Source organism: Leguminivora glycinivorella, chromosome 12 (genome assembly GCF_023078275.1).
Source record: "Leguminivora glycinivorella isolate SPB_JAAS2020 chromosome 12, LegGlyc_1.1, whole genome shotgun sequence".
NCBI lineage: Eukaryota > Metazoa > Arthropoda > Insecta > Lepidoptera > Tortricidae > Leguminivora > Leguminivora glycinivorella.
The window spans coordinates 10819355-10841460 of NC_062982.1; the positions used below are offsets into that span (position 1 = coordinate 10819355).

Consider the following 22106-nt stretch of genomic DNA (forward strand, 5'->3'; position numbering starts at 1 on the left):
ACTGAGTAAAATGATTCCGTATAGGGCGCGCGGGCACTAGGGAGGACGAGGCCAGCGCTGGCGCATTCTTCCTGACCACAACCAGTTAGGGAGTTGTTCTGGAGGTGACACTGAATACCGACTTATAGGTTACATGTGAGGGTAATGTACTGAGTAAAATGATTCCGTATAGGGCGCGCGGGCACTAGGGAGGACGAGGTCGGCGCTCGCGCAAGATCCCACTCGCGCGCATTCTTCCCGACCACAAGTTAGGAAGGAAATTACTTTGGAGGTGACACTGTGAGCCTATCGCGTGAGATTCGCTCGACCCGACTGAATTTTTCCATATTTTCCAGAAGTTCTGAGTCAAATCTGTTTAAATTAATAGGTAAAAGTTTTCATATAAAACACCTAATGGTTACATTGGCCGGCCTTTGATAGGAATTCTGCTCAGATAGGGTAGGCCTTTGATAGGGTTTCACTCATTTTTTTATAAACGAACAGTACCGTAATTAGATCCGCTGGGCATCTTTCCGCAAGTCGACATCCATTGAGGCTATTTTGCGTGGAAACGAAACCTAACGTATCTTCTAGAAAACCTAGCAGTGTCTTTAGCTTGCCAAACTACCTGTTTTAGTTTCACGTCCCAAGATACCGGTAGATCAGTAGCAGTACTTGTTCCTATACAGAACAGTGGCGTATCTACATTCTACAGGGTGTTTCGTAGCGCAGGGACGATCCGGCGCGGCGGGCGGCGGCGCCAGCGGTTCCCGGAACCCGTCGGAATGCGACTATTTACAACTTTTACCTATTTGGTAACGTTTACAATGCGTACACGTACCGCGGCAATGATGCAAGCGTATGAGGAAAAAGTGCGCTTTTGGCGTTTGCGATTGTAAAATGTGGTCGCGTAATTATTGTGCTCGATTAAGTGGATGGTTTAGGTTCTTCCCTAACTTAGATTTGCCCTAAGTATAGGCTTGAGCCGCTTGAGTAAGTGCCTTACTATGCATGAAATAGGTCTATTAAGTTTCTAATATTTTTAGTGTCTATTTATTTAAAAAAAAATCTTAAGTTGTTTTTACAGTTACACGCCTAACCTGTGGACATTTGCAATACCAGGGCCGTCACAAGCGCGTCAGTCTTTAAAAAATTTTCATGTTATATTTACATTTCTGCAAAATTCTTTTGACATAAATATATTACGAACTAGCTGCCCGGCGTACTTCGTATCGCCTTATACTTGGAGGCGCAAAACATGGGGCAAGGCAAAGAAGTGACCATTTTTACTTGAAACAATTAAGTAGCTACATCATTAATTACATTATAGCGTACCTATTTAATATACACATACCCATAGCTGGGCATTAACTCGTTAATCCGTTAATCGTTAATTAACGAAGTTAACATTTCGATTAACGGATTAACTTTTAAGTTAACTCTAAAAAATGTTAACGGACTCGTTAACTTCCGTTAAATTTCTCCGAGTCCATTAATCGTTAATTTAGCAGGGCAGCGCCGCGAAAAACACGCTACTGTAAAAGTCCGAAGTACGGAAAATCCTAGGATTTAACCGGTAAATCCCAGCTTTTACCGATTTTGATCGCCAAAAGCCCAAATATTACCTAAAGAATTGTTCACATGGGTTCGCTTTTACCAACGTTGATTCGATGAATCCTAAGTTTTACCATGGCAACTGTTCTAGATTATACTGTGGTTCTAGTGACAGGGCAGCAAATTCGAGCCCAATTTAAGACCACATTCTCTTCCCTAGCTTCTACCCGGCTTCCGCCTGCTGTGATCTTGCAGCTCTCCTGACACAGGTCTTGGCAGTAGCTCAGGCAATCACTGCCTTCCACATGTAGCCTAGAGTTCAATAGGCTTGCTGTAATTCGGGCTTTTACAGTAATATAATACATTATAGTGGATTACTGATACAACTAAATATATACCTACAGTAAAAATATTTTTTTGTCACGCGTTAACGGATTATCGATTAACTTTAACTTACGTTAAATTTGTTGAAATGTATCGCATTAACGATTAACGAAGTTAACTTTTTTAGTAACGGATTAACGATTATCGAAGTTAAATATTTGATTAACGGTGCCCGGCTATGCACATACCTATTGAAGAGATAAGATGACTTACCTTTTTCCTCTTGTGGCAATCATCCGGTTATTGCGTTGTTTTAGTTACTAACTGTAATACTTTAAATTGCTTTTGAAATCAATTTGGAGTTTTTTTACCATTCATTTAAAATACACCATTTACGCTAGTTTATTCCAACTACAAAAATATACTATTTTTATTTTATCTCAAAGCACAAATCACAGTTGACAACGTCTAATGGCCGCTGTACACATATGGCCAACGGTTCCACCAACCCCCTTGGCCAAGCGTGTAGAGGGCTACTTGGCCGTAAGTTGGCAGTTGGCGCTTGCGCTGGCCGGCCAACCGATTGGTGTCGGTTTTTTGTCCACACATCAAAGGATCTTGGCGCCAATGGCCAACTGCGTTTACACGTTGGCGCTTCAGTCAGTTTGTCGTCAGCCGTCAGAAAGGACAGTAGTGAAATATTTACGAAAATAATAAGTTTATCTATGCCAATAATAGTGTTGATTTTAGGAAATAAAATAACCTTGCAAATTTTTAATGTATTGCCTAAAAAAGATAAATGTGCTTATCAGAATATTCAAAAAATTGTTAATATTTGAAATAATTTAATTTTATTACGGGGTTATTATTTTTTAATCAAATTTTTCTGACAACGTAAATGTTCTAGAATTAAATAGCCTTTTCCATTCCACGTCCATCTTTCATGAAGAGCCAATGCCAAGTGATTGGTTCACCAATGTGTAAACAGCGACTCTTATCTTGGCCAAGGGGTTCCACCAAGGGTTGGCGGAACCGTTGGCCACATGTGTACAGCGGCCATAACAGATTTTTTTCTGTTATGACAGCTCATTCTCATTCATTTCATTTCAAGCAATATTTTTTAGCCGCATTACCTGGCCGCTACATATTAAGGTGGATGATACACTGGCTCCGGTTGTGCGATGCGAATCGGAGCCAGTGTGACATCCACCTAATCAACTACTTGTTGCACGATTAGAGTGAGATGGAGCAATAGGTAGAGAAGGACAAACATGTATTGCCTCACTCTATCGCTCTATCTCACTCTAATCGAGCAACCGATCGCCATGTGTGTAGAGATCTTGAGGATTGTGATCGTTTCGGTTTCCTTCGCCTAAGTTTTGCACGGAGCGAATGTAACTATTTATTTGCGATGGTACCGGTTCATCACTACTTTTGTGAAGTATAAAATTAATAGCTGTAACAAACTGTCAGATTTGGTTCGAGTCGGACAGCGGATTTAATTCGCTCCGAACCATATCCGGCCGTCTGTAGAGCACGCGGACCAAATCCGACCGGTCCGGCCCGAACCAAATCTAACCGTCTGTTACAGCTATTAGAGAAATTTATAAATCTGGCAAGCAATTTGACAATGACAACTTCATAGACTACTTAAAATAGCTGTAACAGACGTGTGCGTTCCGATTTAGTATTATTTCTTATTTCTTTAACGAAATAATTACTAATTTTCACATTATTTTGCCATTCCTTATTTCTTTAACGGAATAATTACTAATTTTCACATTATTTTGCCAAGATAAATTAATAAAATCACAATGCGTTTGGAACGCATCCGTCATTAATGTAAGTTTGGAACGCACCTGTCATTAACGTCACGTCATTGTCAAGTCTGTTTTCTAATTATCATCACAATATTTACGTGTTTTTACACTGCCTAAACCTTCTGCGGTCTAATACAAACATTTCAATACCAAAATTACGTAAATCGGTCCAGCCGTTCTCGAGTTTATAGGTAACTAACAAACGCATTTCATTTTTATATATATAGATAGATAAAGATGTTATTTTACATACTACAATTTTGCATGTAAAGAAAAACCGCCTAACTAATTAAACGATATCAACCGTTTGTTAATTTGCATCAGAATATAGAGAAACATCAGCACAAAGCTAATGCTTAATTCAACATAACTTTTAAGTCTAATTATAACCCAATAGCCGAGGGAGCACGGACACAGTATAACGGACATGACAGTAATTTATCTACGACTGAAAAGAATTCTCGCAGCTTAACATTCGACGATGAATTCTACACAATTATACTATATAGGTACTATATATTATTATGCTATTTCCTTTTTTTTTGAAGTTATTAGAGCTAGCAGTTTTCTTTTATAATGTAATAAATTTATCGCTCGCTCCGTTTATGAGAATATTTTGTCTACTGTACCTATGTTACTTGATTTTCTTTTTAACCGACTTCAAAAAAGGAGGAGGTTCTCAATTCGACTGAATGTTTTTTTTTTTTGTATATATGTTCCTCGATATCTCCGAGAATTGTGGACCGATTTTCAAAATTTTTTTTTGATCGAACGGGTATAACCCCGAGATGGTTCCATTGGCACCAAGTCAGGGTCTGATGATGGGATCCTGGAGAAATCGAGGGAACTCTTCAAATGTTATAGGCACATGTAATGTTTATAGTGTATTTTTCAAAGGTAAACCAGTATTTACGCCTGATGGTAATAATTTTATGTGGCTGAGCTGATGATGGAAGGTCAACTCCTCAATGGTTAGGAGTTAAAGGATAATTCTTTCACTAGTGTACATATATTCGGACTGATACATATAATATCAATAGGAACCACTAAAAATCAACAAATAAATAAACTTTTTTAACAAAAAATAAAACCGCCTTCAAAAATAAGCGCGTTACAAAACACGGAGAAACTAAAAAGCAAAAAATAATAAACCTTTGAATTCAGATTTCTTATCGTATTGCAATAATCTAAACATCCAAATTATAAACAAATCAATTATTTTTGGAGTCGGTGCCAGCCTGCGTATGGTTGGGTGGGGCAAACAGGCAATAGCAAGGCGACGAACAGGTCTGGTACCGACTGCAAAAATAATTGATTTGTTTAAGTATAATTTGGATGTTTAGATTATTGCAATACGATAAGAAATCTGAATTCAAAGGTTTATTATTTTTTCTTTTTAGTTTCTCCGTGTTTTGTAACGCGCTTATTTTTCTGAAATAAAACTGTCAAACGGGGCTATCTGGGACCATTGGCACTACTCATAACTGAGGATTGTCTTTTCAAAAGGACTTATTTCTAAAAGTCAACAGAGGTTATTTTTATCTATGTCTTAGAAAAAAAAAACCTTGTTGACTTATAGAAATAAGTCCTTTTGAAAAGACACTCCTCAACTGTGAAACTAAAGGGTTTGAATTGGAACATTTGAACAACATAGGAAATGCGGAATTGATGACTTGGTGAGTCTCAAGGTTTCAAATGTAGGTATGTACTTGAGACTTGAGACGAGTTCAGGCTCCTGAAGTTTTCACAAGTACTCTACGGACTTTTGAAGATAAGACAGACTACTTGTTACAAATGTACTATGAGTCGAGTCGGGTAGCTGAGGCCGGCTGCAGTTGCTAAATGAATTAGCCACACAGGAATGGGGTCGGCCAGTCTGGCTGCGTTGGCATCGGGCCTAACGGCGCGCGGGCGCATTCTCTGGTCACATCCGAGCGGGAGACAACTAACACTACCTACTGAACACTAGAACTGTTTTAACAGGTTTAACCCTTCGACGGTGTCACATTTTTGTTTAAACACTTGATTTCAGATATCAATTATTTATACATAGGCCGATAAATGTGTTATCCAGTAATCCTGGAGCGCGATTTTGGCCGGGGTTAGGTATATTTGGTGCTGCACATCTTGATTAACTGTTTGGTCATTATGAGAATAATTTATGATTTATCTCTTTTTTTACAAATACATTTACATTACCTTGCTTGGTTTGACTTGAAGTGAGTTAATGATTAACACGAGATGGGCACCTCACCTGTCTTTCTACTTGCGGAAAAGAAGTGCTTAGAAATACGAAATATCACATGTTTGAAAAAGTTACTTTCGAAAATGTGTTTTAATGGTGGCGGCTATTGTAAAAACCAGCTAATCCTGAACTCCCTAAAACGTGAAACCTATTTTCTCATTTCCTCCGTTCCGATTTTACAATCGATCACCGTGGACGTGATCTATATTTTACATGTTTGATACTACGTGTCGTTTAAGTATTTACGCCTTTTCAATCGGTCCCTTGAGAGTTTCCTTCAGTGATTCCTCGCATAGTACGCGTTATTCATTGGTCCCTAGAGAATCGTTTTAACGACTTAACGCCACTAACTTTATTAACACGCGCATCAAGTGATTCGTCTCTATTTTCATGCGAGTGTGTAATAAATTACTTCAAATGTCAAGTGAGTTTTATATATTCACTTTGTTTCTGTCTTGTTTCCTTTCCTTTTCTATGTTCTAATTTTTCCTACGAAAATGTCTCCGCTTGCGATGACAGAAGCTTTTATAACTACACAGTTACACAAATACAATCTTCAGAGGTTTAAGGGCGATGACAGATTCTTTTATTCGGACTTTGATCGTAACAATAAAATAAAATAAAAAATAAACTTTTAAATTTTCATAAATTGCCATGGAACTGTTATAAAGCGGCTTATAAATAATTTGGTTGTTTCACCAGAAAATGAACACCGAGTTTATTGTTGTATTAAGAGTGAACGTGTTGGAAGCATTTTCCGGTGGTCGATATAAAATAATTTAAAGCGTCTGGACGTGACGCGTTGCGTCTCGCTGCGGCTATCAAAGCATCCACTGCCATCTAAATTTATTTTATAGTTTAACGACAAATTGTTGACACAAATGATACAGTAGTGAGTTAGGGGCGGGGAGGAACATTAAGATCAGCAGTTTACAAACATAAACTGGTCTGGCGAGAGGATTAACGGCTTTGGGAAACATAATTTCAGGTGTTCTGAGCTTTGATTCGGACGCAGTTAGGGAAGTGTCTAAGCAAACGGCTCCTGTTATTTTCTTGTGTGGACGTTTTTGTTACATGGAACGTGAATACTGGCACAGTATATCAACAATAACTATCTTCCTCGCGTATGTCGCGTTTTTTGGCTACGGTCAATGGAAGACTGGGATTCTTTTTAGTATTTTAAAAACCTAAATTCGGACATTCCACAAAAACATCGAATAATGCCATTGTCATACTAAGCTGAAAAACACATACATTTACACTTTGGTTACATCTTGACATTCTTGACGGAGGTGTCTACGGTGTCTACCTAGCTTACGCAAGTGGCAGCGTTCCATGCGTAAAGAATCCTTATGTTTCTTTAGTCCATGGGCCAGCTGGTCCAATTTTGCCAAACGGTATAATTTGGGGGTACTAAGTTTCCTTTTTACAGCAGTTAGGTAGGCTTATAAGGATGTTAAAAAACCATGATTGCCATCTCAAAATGGTAGCTAAACAAAATGGCCGCCAATCCAAGATGGCGGATATTGAGTTTTAAAAAATCGACCATAACTCCAAAAGTATTGGTCCGATTTCATTTTTCTATTTTTTAAACGAAAGCTCTTTTTGTGTACTTAAATACTTGTCATATTCTATGTTTCGCTAAATTCAACCATTAGTTAGTAATTAACGAAAAATGTAAAAATAAATATTTTTTTCTAAGACTTTCTGTCAAAAATCATGTTTCTACAAAATACCTTGCATATTCTAATAAATATTTAAATGCAGAAAAATAGTGCCATTAATCACCTTTGATTTGATGTATAAAAGATACAGATTTAATTTACAAAAACACATAGAGGCTTAAATTTAAAGCTGCCTTCGTTGAAATTCACCGTTGTGCATACAGTACTAAAAGCTTCAGGTTGGAGTGCATAGAGTACTAAAAGATGTGTGCAGTTAGGCTGCATACAGTACTAAAAGATGTTGTAGAGTACAAATATGCTATTTTTAGTTTATTTTAGCAATTGTACAATTATAATAATAGTATTGAACATGATAGTATCCATGAGTTTGTGGGTATTCGATAGTACCTACTAGGATAAAATTTGTTTAGATACCATATGTGCAACACACCTCAATGATGAAAATTAAGTATTTAAGTGTACTAGGTATATGACGAACATGTGTCGAGACTGTCAAGATAGAACCATTAACCTTTTGACCGCCACGGACGGTCACGGTGGTCACCGTAAATTCTTGCCAAGGACGCCAACGATACGGACGCCAAATGCAATGAAATTGGGACTCCGTAATGCCTAATTTCGCTCATATATTCGCGAATTCGCAATGCAATTCGGTTTCGATTGTGCTTGGGAGACGGAATACTCCGTCATCATCTCGCGTTTAAGGGTTAAAATCGTATTCCGGATTGAAAATCGTTCCGCATTCAAGGACTCTCAGATTAGAAAAAAAAACCTACGCACGAGCGGGTTAGTGAAGAGCACCCCCAGAATTCGGGAAAACTTTAGAAATGTTCTTTAGTACAGCATTAATAGATATTCCTTACCTATATTTTACCGATTACTAAACAACGAAGCCGTGAAATACCGGTTGGACAAACTTTGAGACATTTATCACCGCTTAAAGTAGAGCCAAATATTATTAACATGTATTGTTGGTCATTACCGAACGAAAAATGTTAGACGTTAATAACAGACGTTTTAATTACCTATTCACGTGAGTTGAATTTTCATAACAGGTGTACCAAAATGCGAATTTTTCTATGCAACCTGCTATTGAATCAGAAGAAAAGTTTGCACCCGTATCGACGAATCTCAATTATTAGAGAGGAACTCCGGGGTTATGCAATTTGGCCAAGTTTTTAAACAGGAAGGCATTTATAAAAGCCTCAATAGGGATGATAGATTATAAATGTATGCCTCAATTATCTTCGATATGCGGATAACATCGTCATCTTCAAAGAAGCACATGTTCCCCGTCAGATGCTGGAGGAACTGTATGCCGTCGGTGAGTGTTGGGCTAAAGTAGTTAAACATATGTACAAATTGAAAGTTACGGCAAGGACAGGCTTATCCAAAGCTCCATATATCAGCCTTTATAACAAGTAACAGAGGACAAGTTATCCGGAACAACCAATAAAGCTTGGGTTAAGGAATCCCATAAACGACTAACAGAGGTAAGTCATAATAACAAAATCATCCTTCAATCAAATGGACCAAAGGACACAGTGGATCTCGAGGTGATGATGTGGTCTACGAGCTGGCCAGGCAGCTGGGGTCGACTGCCGATTCTCCTGATGCCCCTCAACAAGGTATGCTCAATAGGAAACTACACACAGCACACTGGCAAAACCAGATCAAATGCTGCTTTCAAACAAGCCAAGCCTAGCATCAATGGAAAACCCACAAAGACGCTGCTTCAACTAGGAAAAGTCCGCATGAGAATGGTAACCATCAATGTCAGAACAGGTCGTAGACTATTTAACAAACATATTTTCATAACAGATGCTATGAACATTCCTCTGTGACGAGGGTGCCTCTCACCTGGTGATGGAGTGAGTGGCTCCATACAGGAAAAAACATATCGGATCCCCGAGAGACCTCTCCAAAGTTCTCCTACTCAACATTAAAGATCTAATAGGATTTCTCGAGGAGATAAGCGGGCAGGACTAGCTAAATCCCCCTCATCACGCAAAATAGGCACAAACGTCGAGTTGAGGCGAACCATACACAATACAGAGACTTGGGTCGGCCTCGCTGCCGGCGGAGATCACAGGGAGGACTTGGATGGCCTTTTCTAGGCTAAAGGACGTATTAAGGGCCAGAATACCAGTCACTGAAGACCAACATGTTTGATCAGTGTGTAACTGGGTACTTCCCACCGTGACATAAGCTTGCGAGACGTGGACACTAACAATGTACTAAATGAAGAGGCTAAAAGTTGCATATAGAGCACAACACGTTCGGTATGTCTTTCTACGATGGAAGCTAAACGAGATGATGTTGATGCGGCGACGGGTCAGAGTTATAGAGATCGGATTGCTACTATAAAATGGGCTTCGGTCGGGCCAGGGCACGCAAGTCGTGATTGGAGGTGGAACATGCGTGTATTGTTTTGGAAGCATAGCCCAGAAACAAGACCTGCCATAAAAGTTCGAAAAATTAGGAGAAAATTAATCTGTTACCTGTGATTGTCTTGAAGGCTTGATTTTAGTGATATTGGCTCTACAATCTACATTAGCAGTAATAAGTAATATATTTCTGTGCGTAGGTGAATTAAGGTTTATTCGGTAGGTACCTATATCACGTTGTTTATTAGTAGTCGGATACTTCATAGATATGCCTTATTAATGCATTATATATATTTTATATTTTTCTTTTGGGGTGTGTTCTTCACCTTTTGTATGCAAGGATTATTTTAACTAAATATAAGTTCTCTCGAACACGGATCAGAGATCGCTTAACCTTTTAAACGCCAAATAGTGAAAAAGAATATGTCGTGCCCCGGACACCAGACAGACGTGAATCGCGATTATTTGAGCAAAATTAGGCGTTAAGAAGGCCCGCTTGGGTCCCAAATGTAATTGGCAAAACTGATGGTCCTTAGGAAGCATTTCCAACGACGGCCATATCCCACCATGGTGGTCAAAAGGTTAATGTGATGAGATAGGAACTCAACAATGTCTAGTTTATTTATTTTGTATTATCTCGGTTGGTTGGCGCTACACAACTAAAGAAATTTTATACATATAATCAAATATCTAAAACTGTACTTTACGTCCTATGAGTCCTATGACGTATTTTATTATATTCTTAAAGCTAATAAATTTCGGATACTATCATGTTCAGTTCTTTTCTTAATAAAATTGTAAGTACAATTGCAGAAATATCATATAAATATATATAATCATGTCTTTATTAGTATTCTTTACATATCCCGCACCTTTTTTGGTCTTCTCTGTTTGGCCTAAAGGTTGACTGGTAGAGAATGCAATGTAGCATGAAGTCCACCTTTTGTAACTGTATATTTTTACTGTGCAATAAAGTTTCAATAAATAAATAAATATACTAAAAACAGCATATTAGTAATCTACAACTTCGACCTGAAGCTTTTAGTACTGTATGCACAACGGTGAATCTCAACGAAGACAGAATTAAAATTAAGCCTCTGTGTTTACGTAAATTAAGTCTGTATCTTTTATACATCAAATTAAAGGTGAATATAGGCACTATTTTTCTGCATTTAAATATTTATTAAAATATGCAAGATATTTTGTAGAAACATGATTTTTGACAAAAAGTCTTAGAAATAAAGATATTTTTTTTACATTTTTCGTTAATTACTAACTAATGGTTGAATTTATCGAAACAATGAATATGACAAGTATTTGAGTACACAAAAAGATCTTTCGTTTGAAAAAAAGAAAATTGAATCGGACCAATACTTCTGGCGTTATGGTCGATTTTTTAAAACTCAATATCCGCCATCTTGGATTGGCGGCCATTTTGTTTAGCTACCATTTTGAGATGGCAATCATGGTTTTTTAACATCCTTATAAGCCTACCTAACTGCTGTAAAAAGGAAACTTAGTACCCCCAAATTATACCGACTTCTTCACTGGCCCATGGACTACTTGTGCAATAAGGACATTTTATAAGAATTCCTGTTGGGATTTCGGATGGAAAGGACATTTTAAAATATTACACTTGAAACATAATATTTTTTTAGTCATGGAAAGTCACATAAAAAGTAATAGCTGCCTTGAAAAGCCACATAAGACTTACCAAAACGCCCTCCATGTGGAGAATCCCGCGGCCTGCAGCGGCAAACTAACCGCCAAGCCCTCTGGGAAGTTCTGGATGCCAATGCCCAGGGCTAGTGTCCTGTTGACAACAACATGGAAAATTATGTAGGTTTGATGAGATATCAATAATGCATACAAATTTAACTAATTTAAAGATTTTTGTCGATATTAAATGCATTAGCTTGGGTATATGAGATAGAATTGTTTAAAATTAAACAATGTTTTTATAATATTTATAAATAGAATGTAAATTTTAGGTCATACTACAGAGGAGAGGTAACAAAATACATAAAATAAAACCCAACCGAGAACCTTCACTTTTTGTTTCAATCTAAAAAAAGGTTCGACAAAATCAGCTATGCTACGATTTTACTTATTCGATTAATACATCTGTTCATTTCATTCTTTATTTCGAAAACACCGCATACCAGAAAGATATTCGTGTCTATTTTATTAATCGCACGCGTGTTAAACTACATACCTATTTAAACTACTACTGGCTCTATTTACAACGTAGTAGTAAACATTACATAAACAAGCAATGTTTCTATTATGAAACTATCTGTCGAATTAGCGTCATTCATCTGTATTATAAAATGATATATGCGAAATATTTTATTATACCTGTCGGTTGCTTAACTTTTCACGGTTAAACCGCTAAGCTGATTTAGATGGAATTCCGAGTGGAGATAGGTACATGGCTAAGTTCCGCAGAAGGTCGAGAAATAATCCCATCGGTTTTAATTATCTCGGAGGTTTTCGGTCCGTTGTACTAAACCGTCTATCACCGTTAAAGATATTTAAAATCTTATTGTGTAAATATTTTCATAGTTTTCTGCTGATTTAATGTCACATTGATCAGTCCGCTAATTATGTCTGTTGTTGTTCGGAATTTTCCAAGGAAGGAAATATTCACTTTCAAACTGGAAAATTTAGATTTCCATGGAAACATTCCGTGTCAATAATTTTGCAATTTCAGAATCATTCCACCGGTGCATGGGGAACATAACATCATAACATTTGGAGTTGAAAATGGTGAAAATTTATGTAGGTATCAGTGGCGGCTGGTCAAAATTTCTGCCAGGCAACACTGAGCAAAAAGAAACCTACCTTAACATTAAGGTACTTTACTAGTAATCAACTTTAGGCAAGCCGGTGGGAATCGGCTTGTATGGACCAGCCGCTGCTGGTAGGTATAGTTTCCCAAACCTCAGTAATATGAGTGGATATAAGTGGTTTATTAGCGAATTTGGAGAAAGGGTATATATTGGTATAGAGGTTCCTCTCTTTTTTATGCAGTACGAGTAGCTGCCCAATAGGCAGCAGCATTAACTGACATAATTCTGAATCAGTTTATTCTTTAGACATTAAACAATCAAAGAGACTAACTCCCTAATTTTCAGTTCCATTTATTTCCCCGTTAAAAAGCATGCGCGTGCGCAACAAGCGCGGATCCAGCTTCGTGCCCATGGGGGGGTCACGTGGTAAAGCCCTCCCCCCCCCGAATCCGCGCATGGTGCGTAAAGCTAACGAGTATATAGAGTGTGTAAGAGTGACTGGACCTTTAAAAAACCGGCCAAGAGCGTGTCGGGCCACGCTCAGTGTAGGGTTCCGTAGTTTTCCGTATTTTTCTCAAAAACTAATAAACCTATAAAGTTCAAAACAATTTTCCTAGAAAGTATTTATAAAGTTCTACTTTCGTGATTTTTTTCATATTTTTTAAACATATGGTTCAAAAGTTAGAGGGGGGGGGACGCACTTTTTTTTCCTTTAGGAGCGATTATTTCCGAAAATATTAATATTATCAAAAAACGGTCTTAGTAAACCCTTATTCATTTTTAAATACCTATCCAACGATATATCACACGTTGAGGTTGGAATGAAAAAAAATATCAGCCCCCACTTTACATGTAGGGGGGGTACCCTAATAAAACATTTTTTTCCATTTTTTATTTTTGCACTTTGTTGGCGTGATTGATATACATCTTGGTACCAAATTTCAGCTTTCTAGTGCTAACGGTTTTTGAGATTATCCGCGGACGGACGGACGGACGGACGGACGGACGGACGAACGGACGGACGGACGGACGGACGGACGGACGGACAGACAGACATGGCGAAACTATAAGGGTTCCTAGTTGACTACGGAACCCTAAAAATGGACCAGTTGTCCATTTTTCCTATGTTTTACAATGTTTGCATTATTAAATATAGTGTCCACCGGTTATATATGGTAGGCGTTTCAGTAGATACATACATGTAGAACTCAACATCATAGTGTAATAATGGAAAAAATGGATTAGTTACAATTGTCCCCCAGTCGAGATTTGCCCCGCTGTACCTTACCCGAGTTTAAGTTTTAACTTGTTAGCGATTATTTTTAATTTTCTGGTTGACATCGCCAGTATGCCAAGGCTAGCCTAAGAGGAAAACGGAACAACGTGACAACATTATAAAGTATATCAATTTAAAATATGAACTACCGATATTTTACATATAATACGTCATCGTATTCTGTGTAAATACATAAAGCTGTTTATGTCTCCCAATCATCGCATAAAAAGAATATAAAAAAATTATTCGCTACTTAATAGCAACTTTTATTGAAATAGAGTTTTAACGAGGTTCGTCAACTTAATAGTAATACACATCAGCCGGCGTATTATGATTCCAATTTTATCACTTATCCACGTGGATAAAGCATCCGTCACGCTTTGGCAAGTATGTTAGTGTGAGAGTGACAGTTGTCTTATCCACGTGGACAAGTGATAAAATTGGAAGCATGATAGGCCGGCAGGTAAGTACAATGAGTAACATATATTGTGTAAAATTGGCGCTTAAAATTTAAAGTTGTGTGCATGTGTTTACGTTTGGGCACGACATGTCGCCGGGTGTATGCAGCGGAAGGCGCAAGATTCCTGCTGAGATGGTTAACTCAATAAACATGCACGAGGCGGCAGTCTTTGAAGTGGAGAAAGCTACCGCGGAGCTACTGCTGAATTGTAGGAATGTACAGTCAACCAATTCGAACCATAGGCCACTGTAGAACTATGTCATAGTGACGTTATAAACCAGATTGTAAGAAATCTTTTACTGCTTGTCATTTTGACATGGTTGTAGAGTGGTCTAGGGTTCCAATTGGTTGACTGTACAGTTGCCGTCCGATACCTATATCGGAACTGCCAAAGCTCTCACAAATATCGGAACAGAGTGCGTTTGGCAAGAGAGGCACGGCACTAACGTAACAGATTCTTCACTTGCCCGCAAAACGACAAATACCTACGCTTTATTTAACTACTACTAATAAGTTACTACGTAAAACTCAGAAGGTACCTACGTGCCACACAACTACACAGGCGGGCGCCCCTCGGCCACTTGTTACTTCGAGGCAACTGCTAGCGGGTAGGTACTTAACGCGCGACCGCGAGCGTGTGACGTAGGCCTGACAGAGGCGTGTTCCGACATTGTGAAAGCTTTGGCAGCTCTGATATATGTATATGTACGATTCCGACTGTACCAGACCACGTGCTGCTTGTTTAATATCATCTTCCGACCAGTAAATTGTATATAATAGGTAAGTCTTATAGCAAAAATATAAGGACTACCTAAGAGTGTAGAGTCTGTTGATGTTCTCACTTCTCCAATCCTCGTGTTTATCTTGATCATAGTCCGTTTTACTACTTTTATGGCGATTCATGGAATCGAATACTTGTAGGTATAGGTACTACCGCCTGTGGCTTCAACCATTTTGATATGTATATGTAAGGTATTTATATTTTATAAATAAATAATAAATAAATAAATAATATTATAGGACATTCTTACACAGATTGACTGAGACCCACGGTAAGCTCAAGAAGGCTTGTGTTGTGGAACTCAGACAACGATATATATAATATACAAATACTTATATACATAGAAAACATCCATGACTCAGGAACAAATATCTGTGCTCATCACACAAATATATGCCCTTACCGGGATTCGAACCCGGGACCGCGGCACAGCAGGCAGGGTCACTACCGACTGCGCCAGACTGGTCGTCTTTTATACAGTCGCCATCAGATTCACCAGAGCGGGCAAGTTGCTCACAAATATCGAGACATGCCTCTATGAGCGTTAAAGCGCGTGTTGCGATATTTGTGAGCACTGCCTGCTCCGATATATCAGATGGCGACTGTAATACACATATTAAGAATACCTATCTATAGCAGACTTTAACGCGCCCGTCTTCGGACATAGGCCTCCTCTCCATACCTCCACGCTTGTCGGTCCATTGCTATCCGCATCCAGTTCTCGCCAGCAAGTTGGCAGAAATCATCTCTCCATCTAAGGGGCGGCTTGCCACGACCGCGGGTGTTAGCTGGCTACCACACCATAGTTCGTCTAGGAATATACTTAGGTATAACGTCCATGTCATCTAAAATATATTATCATGTATGCCAAGTATCTTCTTTTTTAATATGTGCAGGACTTGTTAGTACGCTGAAAGATTATTTTCAGTACAGATGGTGTTTTTTTTACACACTAGCGCAAGAAGTGATTCATTACATATCAGGTCGAAACTTCGGATGGCCACCTGTACTGAGAAGCATCGTACGATACACGTGCGAAAAGGAAATTAAAGATTCGACCAGACAAGAAATGCAGGTACTACTTTGCGAATTAGGGCAGGAAAAGACACCATGTAGCTTACTAGATTCGTCAGAATATTGTAACGCTTTTCTTTTGGAAAACCAAGCCAAATATAGGTAATTGAAATAATCAACTTTGTAGAATCTAATTCAAAGTTTTATAAATGTAATTGTTCACAATTACCTAATAAATTACTTTTAGCGTTGTAAATTTAAATAAGTCGTATTGCATCGACGACGCTTTAAGTTATTCCGTTATGTGGCAATAATAAGCTATCCCGCAGTGACAATAGAATATCTTACGCACTAATCGTCGCTTTGATAGTTTTCTGTGTCACGTAAAACAGTGAGGCCCGCAACCTATTATGTCAACCGATACAGATATTTAGGTGAACTGAATGGCTCGAGTCCGGACATATCCGAATTCCAATTACATCACAGACGAGTCCATTTCACTTTCCGACCTACCCGGAAGTGAATTCCTAAGCACGAGCATACGGCGCGGCCGAATTTTCAGCTGGGCAAGCCAAACGCGACCGAGTGTTGAAGACTATAGAGTTCCAGCAGTAAACTGCAGTAGAATGTGTCGAAGGCACGCACGAATCGCTGAGGCGGATGTGAACGTTGGTGAGCGCCGAGGAAAATGTGACTCAGTTTCAGCGGGTTAGAGCATAGATTGTTTCGGCGGTTCTGTCGCGAAAGTACTGACAACTTTCACGGGCCGATGGGGGAGCAAGAGACGGCGGTGGCGCGAGGCCCTGCCGACGGGCCATTGACGACATCGTGACCCACATACCGAAGCTCCATTCATACCGCGGCCGGCGCGCGCGCGGCGCGGCGCAGGACCTGCCCGTGCCCGCACACTTGACTGCTGCGACACCGGAATTTCCATCGACTTGCACAACACGCTGTCGAAATAGGACTAGTGTGCCGCAGCCGCCGAGGCCGCTCCGTCACCGCACTTGTACAATCAAACACCTCCTATGATACGCGCAATCGACCAGCTAGACACGTCTTTATAAGCAAGCGACAATCGTGAATGTTACGTACGCACATTGTTTATGAAACTGGGCTTAGTGACCTTAATGAAATAGTCGATTGACGAGCTTCATGAAACTAAAACGCCGTGGAAGCTACAGCAAGTGATGTCATCTGAGCCAGCATCACGCACGTCCGCAGATTACTGGAGGATTAAACGTGAGAAACACATGTTCACTCACACGTTCCCATTTACAAATTCTTCTCATACGACCCGCGCAATTTAGAACGTTTTATGTTAACGAACATTCATAAAACGACTATTCGAAAACCTGCTAATTGCCTTCAAACAAATTAAATAAAACGTATTAAATGTTTTGTATTTATACTTACAAAGATTTCATGATCAAATCGAACATTAGACCTTCTATTGATGGAGCTATGTCAATGTTTCAGACGTCGACGTGATTTAGAATCGTAGTAAAAATAAAGATCTTGTGATATGATTGAGATATCTTCGTGATCCGTTTAGACGGCGTTTTGTGAATAAATAAACGAATTGAAATTAATATCCGAATGAATTCAGTTATAAACAAACCAGACAAGATGTTGACGTCGTTTCGTTAGATTGAAACGCAATTAATATCTGTTTTATTTGTAGTTTGATGTACAAACGAAGGCGTAATGATTTGTGCTGTTTCTTTGTCTTGAGGCATTTGACTGTTCATTGATAGAGGGCGGAGTCGGCAGCGCGCTTTGTCTCGGCGAGTTGGAACAAAGCGATTGATAAGCATAGAATGTTGAATTGGCATTATGTGGTGGTTGTGATAGGTGTCGCAGGCGCGGCTGCAGACGGCGTCGGTGAGAGGTGAGGGGGGTGCGGCGGGTCGGGAGGGCGGCGGCTGCCAGACAGCGGGGCTCCGCATGGGAGGCTAACAGCAACCTCTTGCATCGCTCACTGCTCACCGTCGAGACGGATACGCGCGGAGTATGCTCCACTTAGTGCGTTTTCACATTATCCGATCCGATATTGTAGGACCGATATCCCATACATTACAGGCGCCATCTTGGATTTTTTCCATTGAAATCCTTCTGACATCCGATATCGGATTGAATAATGTGAAAACGGATTTAGGTGTGGTTTTCGCGCAGAAACTATTGCGTAATAAATTCAGCTTCAGCAGCAATAAAGCTAGCTGAATAGTTCACATGATAGTTCAATGAATACTTATATTTTATTTTCATATTGTTACTAAAATTAAAACAAACACACATGTTTACTCAAGAACAATATTTGTTATTAATTACTACAAATGGTAAATTTTGAGCTACGAGCGCAGAGAGATCAAATGGTTAAATGTGAGCTGCTAAATTGCACAGTAGAGTAGACGTATTCCGAATTCATTTTTCTTCACTGGGTCCAGAGGTATACCTCTATAGAGTGTATATATTTGTTTAAGAGGTTTTGTTATGTAAGCGCTTTGATTCCTAATATACTTATTTCTATTATTAACCAAATTTATTATTTAACCAAAAAAAGAGAAAAAGAATACGAGACTCGCTCAAAAAACTTAAAACTCCTGATAGATCTTGAAAAGTTCTTCGAATTAGGTTAAATTGTAGGCATATCAAGATACATTTCATGAAATGAATTAATTTCAAAATCTCTCTATTTATTTACAATAATCTAAGCTAGACATGACTAGGTAGAGCATACACCACGACAGCAATCTTGGGGCCGTTGGCGACCGTTACTTGTGAAAATTATGTTTAAGAGTTGCGGCGCGGGCGCAGCTCGATCACAGTATAAATAATTAATACTAACATTAAGTACAGTCAGTGGCATAAGTAAATAAGCGGAATAGGTGTCCAAAATTAGATAATCTGTTTAATGTTGGCTGAACCTGTGCGTTTTAATTTTTTTCAATTAATTTAATTTAATTAATTTTTGGATCTCCTCGAGTCGAGTCTTTGCTCGCTTAGCTACCTTTACTGCAGACTGTACCAACGCCGTGAAACAGCAGTAATTTCCAAGATAATTAGGAACCTATTTATGCTTGTTCTACTTCTTATCAAATTATTCGGTGATGCACTACTTCATGTAGGCGTTTTCAGTAATTGCGGATTCCCTGGGTCTATACCCAGAATTTTCATTTTTATTTTTTCTTGACACTTCAACAAAGAGGTTATGAGTCAAATTTTTTTTGCACACAGATAGTTGTTCATTACTTTGTTTTTCATGTTTCACAATCGCTATTTATTATGTCAAGCCAAGGCTGACGAGAAATTTATGACGGTGGTGTTTAAATAAAAAGTTTTACATACATACATACATACATACATACAATCACGCCTGTATCCCATAAAGGGGTAGGCAGAGCACATGAAACTACTAAAGCTTCAGTTCCACTCTTGGCAAAAAAAGGGCCGAAAGGAAACGAAACTGTGACATTGCAGTGACAGGTTGCCAGCCTCTCGCCTACGCCACAATTGAACCCATATCCCATAGTCGCCTTCTACGACACCCACGGGAAGAAAAGGGGTGGTGAAAAGTTTTACACTTGTTAATTAATAAATTAATCGTTTGTCATCTAAAATTAATTTTCGTACCTATGTTCTAAAATTTCTAAATGACAAACACTATTGTATAGAAACAGGAACAGGAGATATGATATGTTCCATTTTCCCTCAAATCGAACCCCTTTTATAAATACAAATATAAGCGCTTATGAACCCAGTCGCCTTGCTCCGTACGCCGGGTCACTAACCGACTAGGCTAAAGAGGCCGTCAAATATTGAACTTGAATACTCGCCAAAACCGAACCAATTTTCCCGATACCTTTTAAAAACATGACATTCACGATGATTCGCGGATTTGACAAAAAAGTTAAATAGTTGGTAATGTTAATAGTTACGACTAATGCTTTAGTATAATAGGGTCCATGGAGACAGTTTGTTTGAAGTATAACATCCCATGGTAACACCCCATGGTGTTGGAATGCAGCGGCTGCATACAGTGAAAAGCTTCTGGGATCTTATCAAAGTTTTGATAGGATCCCTCCTGAAGAGTTTAGGGTAGCTGGACGCTGGACTAGTTTACTCTACACCGACGCAAAATAGGCGCATAAGTCAAATTGTGGTACAAGGTACAGTTTTTTCTTAAATCACAAAAAATTGTAGGTTTATTCTTCATCTGGACATACACGTATTACCTAGGTAACATAACATACTTGATTACTTTACATGTATCAGAAGAAAATACTCTGAAAATTAGATTTTCCCTTTATATTTCTGTTTATATAATTGATTATACAACGTACGTTTCATTAAAGTAACAAAAATATTTAGTATATTAATCGTAGACAAATAAGTATCACGGATTACTAAATTGATTAATTGTACAAACAATGACAAGGCGAGCAAACAGCGTCAGCCAACATAAATAAGTCAACAGCTCGATATCTAAAATCGGACATAAAATATGAATCGGGTGATTGGAATGTAAAATGTGGGCATTGGACGATCGAGCAATTAATAAATCAACAATCGAAAGCGTGGAAGATTAGCGAGATGAGAGCCGCCGCCGAATTCCGTGGCAAGGATCAGGTGAGAGGCTCAACAACTAACAGACTGTGTCCCGCAGACACCGCATTTACTCTGTGGGGTGCTTTTATTAGACCGCGGACTGAACGCGAGGGACGTGAGGCGAGCATGATTTAGCCAAATCATTAACACCATCATATAGAGCCATACACCCCATTTGAAGACTCATTGTCATCAGATACGGTTTTAGCACTACAACTAAAGGAACGTCAAGGACGTCTAGCGAAGGCTCACGTCCATGAGGCTTACTATTTATTATGTAAACCCTACTGAATTTGTGCTTGACCTATTACGGAAACGATACGTCAGTTTGAAAAAATGACTGACATCTCTTATTGAGTCTGTCCTGTAATCTTAGAACACATTTTTGTGTATTTTATTAAATTAGTGTGGAAGCTTAGTGCAAAACTCGAGCCGCCATTTATGATCCATCTAAAAGATAAGTGATCTGCGGATAGCGACAGTCCGATTGCCAAACAAAATTTACACCGCATTCAGATCACTAACTGTAAAAAGGCATCATTAAAATGACTAATCAAACGATCAACATTCAAGAATCCAGTAAATGTTAATTATATGTTGGAATTTATTGAAATTATTCGAAATAAATTAATTCTTGTAGTGATATTAAGTGGGAGGCTCTGGTTATGGAGCTCGGAGGCTCCCGTGGACCGGTTGTGGTATGTGGTCTGTCCACCTCGCGCCAGCTCCCGCTACCATCGCCCTGGACAACCGACTCACTTCAAACCCTATTCGATGCTCACTTATCTCATTTTGACTTCATGCGCATTGCACCTCGCTTGTACTTGCACCATTGATTGAGAGATACTCGCCGCCAGTAATGTCAAAATGAAACCAATTTGTAAACTTCGAATACACCGACACTATGTATTAGTGTACCCTTTATTCTTATTGCCCAGTTGCCCACCCATGCACCATGTTTTACCATATCAACTGGCGAACACAGGTCTTTGTTTAGATTTCTTTTTGCATACAGCTAGTCCTCGGGCTAAACAGGTTTGATCGACGTTTAAGTATTTAATTGGAATACTGGGAATGGAGTCTGCGTTTTTCGTTTATGAATACAATTTTCACACGCTTTTATAACTAACTACCTATGTGGCTTTGACATTAATTACCGTCGACGATTTTAATTTTACAAC

The 22106-nt window shown here is 38.9% G+C and overlaps 1 protein-coding gene across 1 annotated transcript in view; it reads right to left on the reverse strand.

Annotated features, from left to right (window-relative positions):
• Window positions 1-22106, reverse strand: part of LOC125231587 (zinc transporter ZIP11) — a 132665-nt gene that overhangs the window by 36837 nt on the left and 73722 nt on the right. Inside the window, exon 5 of the mRNA XM_048137045.1 lies at window positions 11709-11807. Within this exon, the coding sequence (XP_047993002.1) occupies window positions 11709-11807 (99 nt within the window). The remainder of the gene's footprint in view (window positions 1-11708; window positions 11808-22106) is intronic.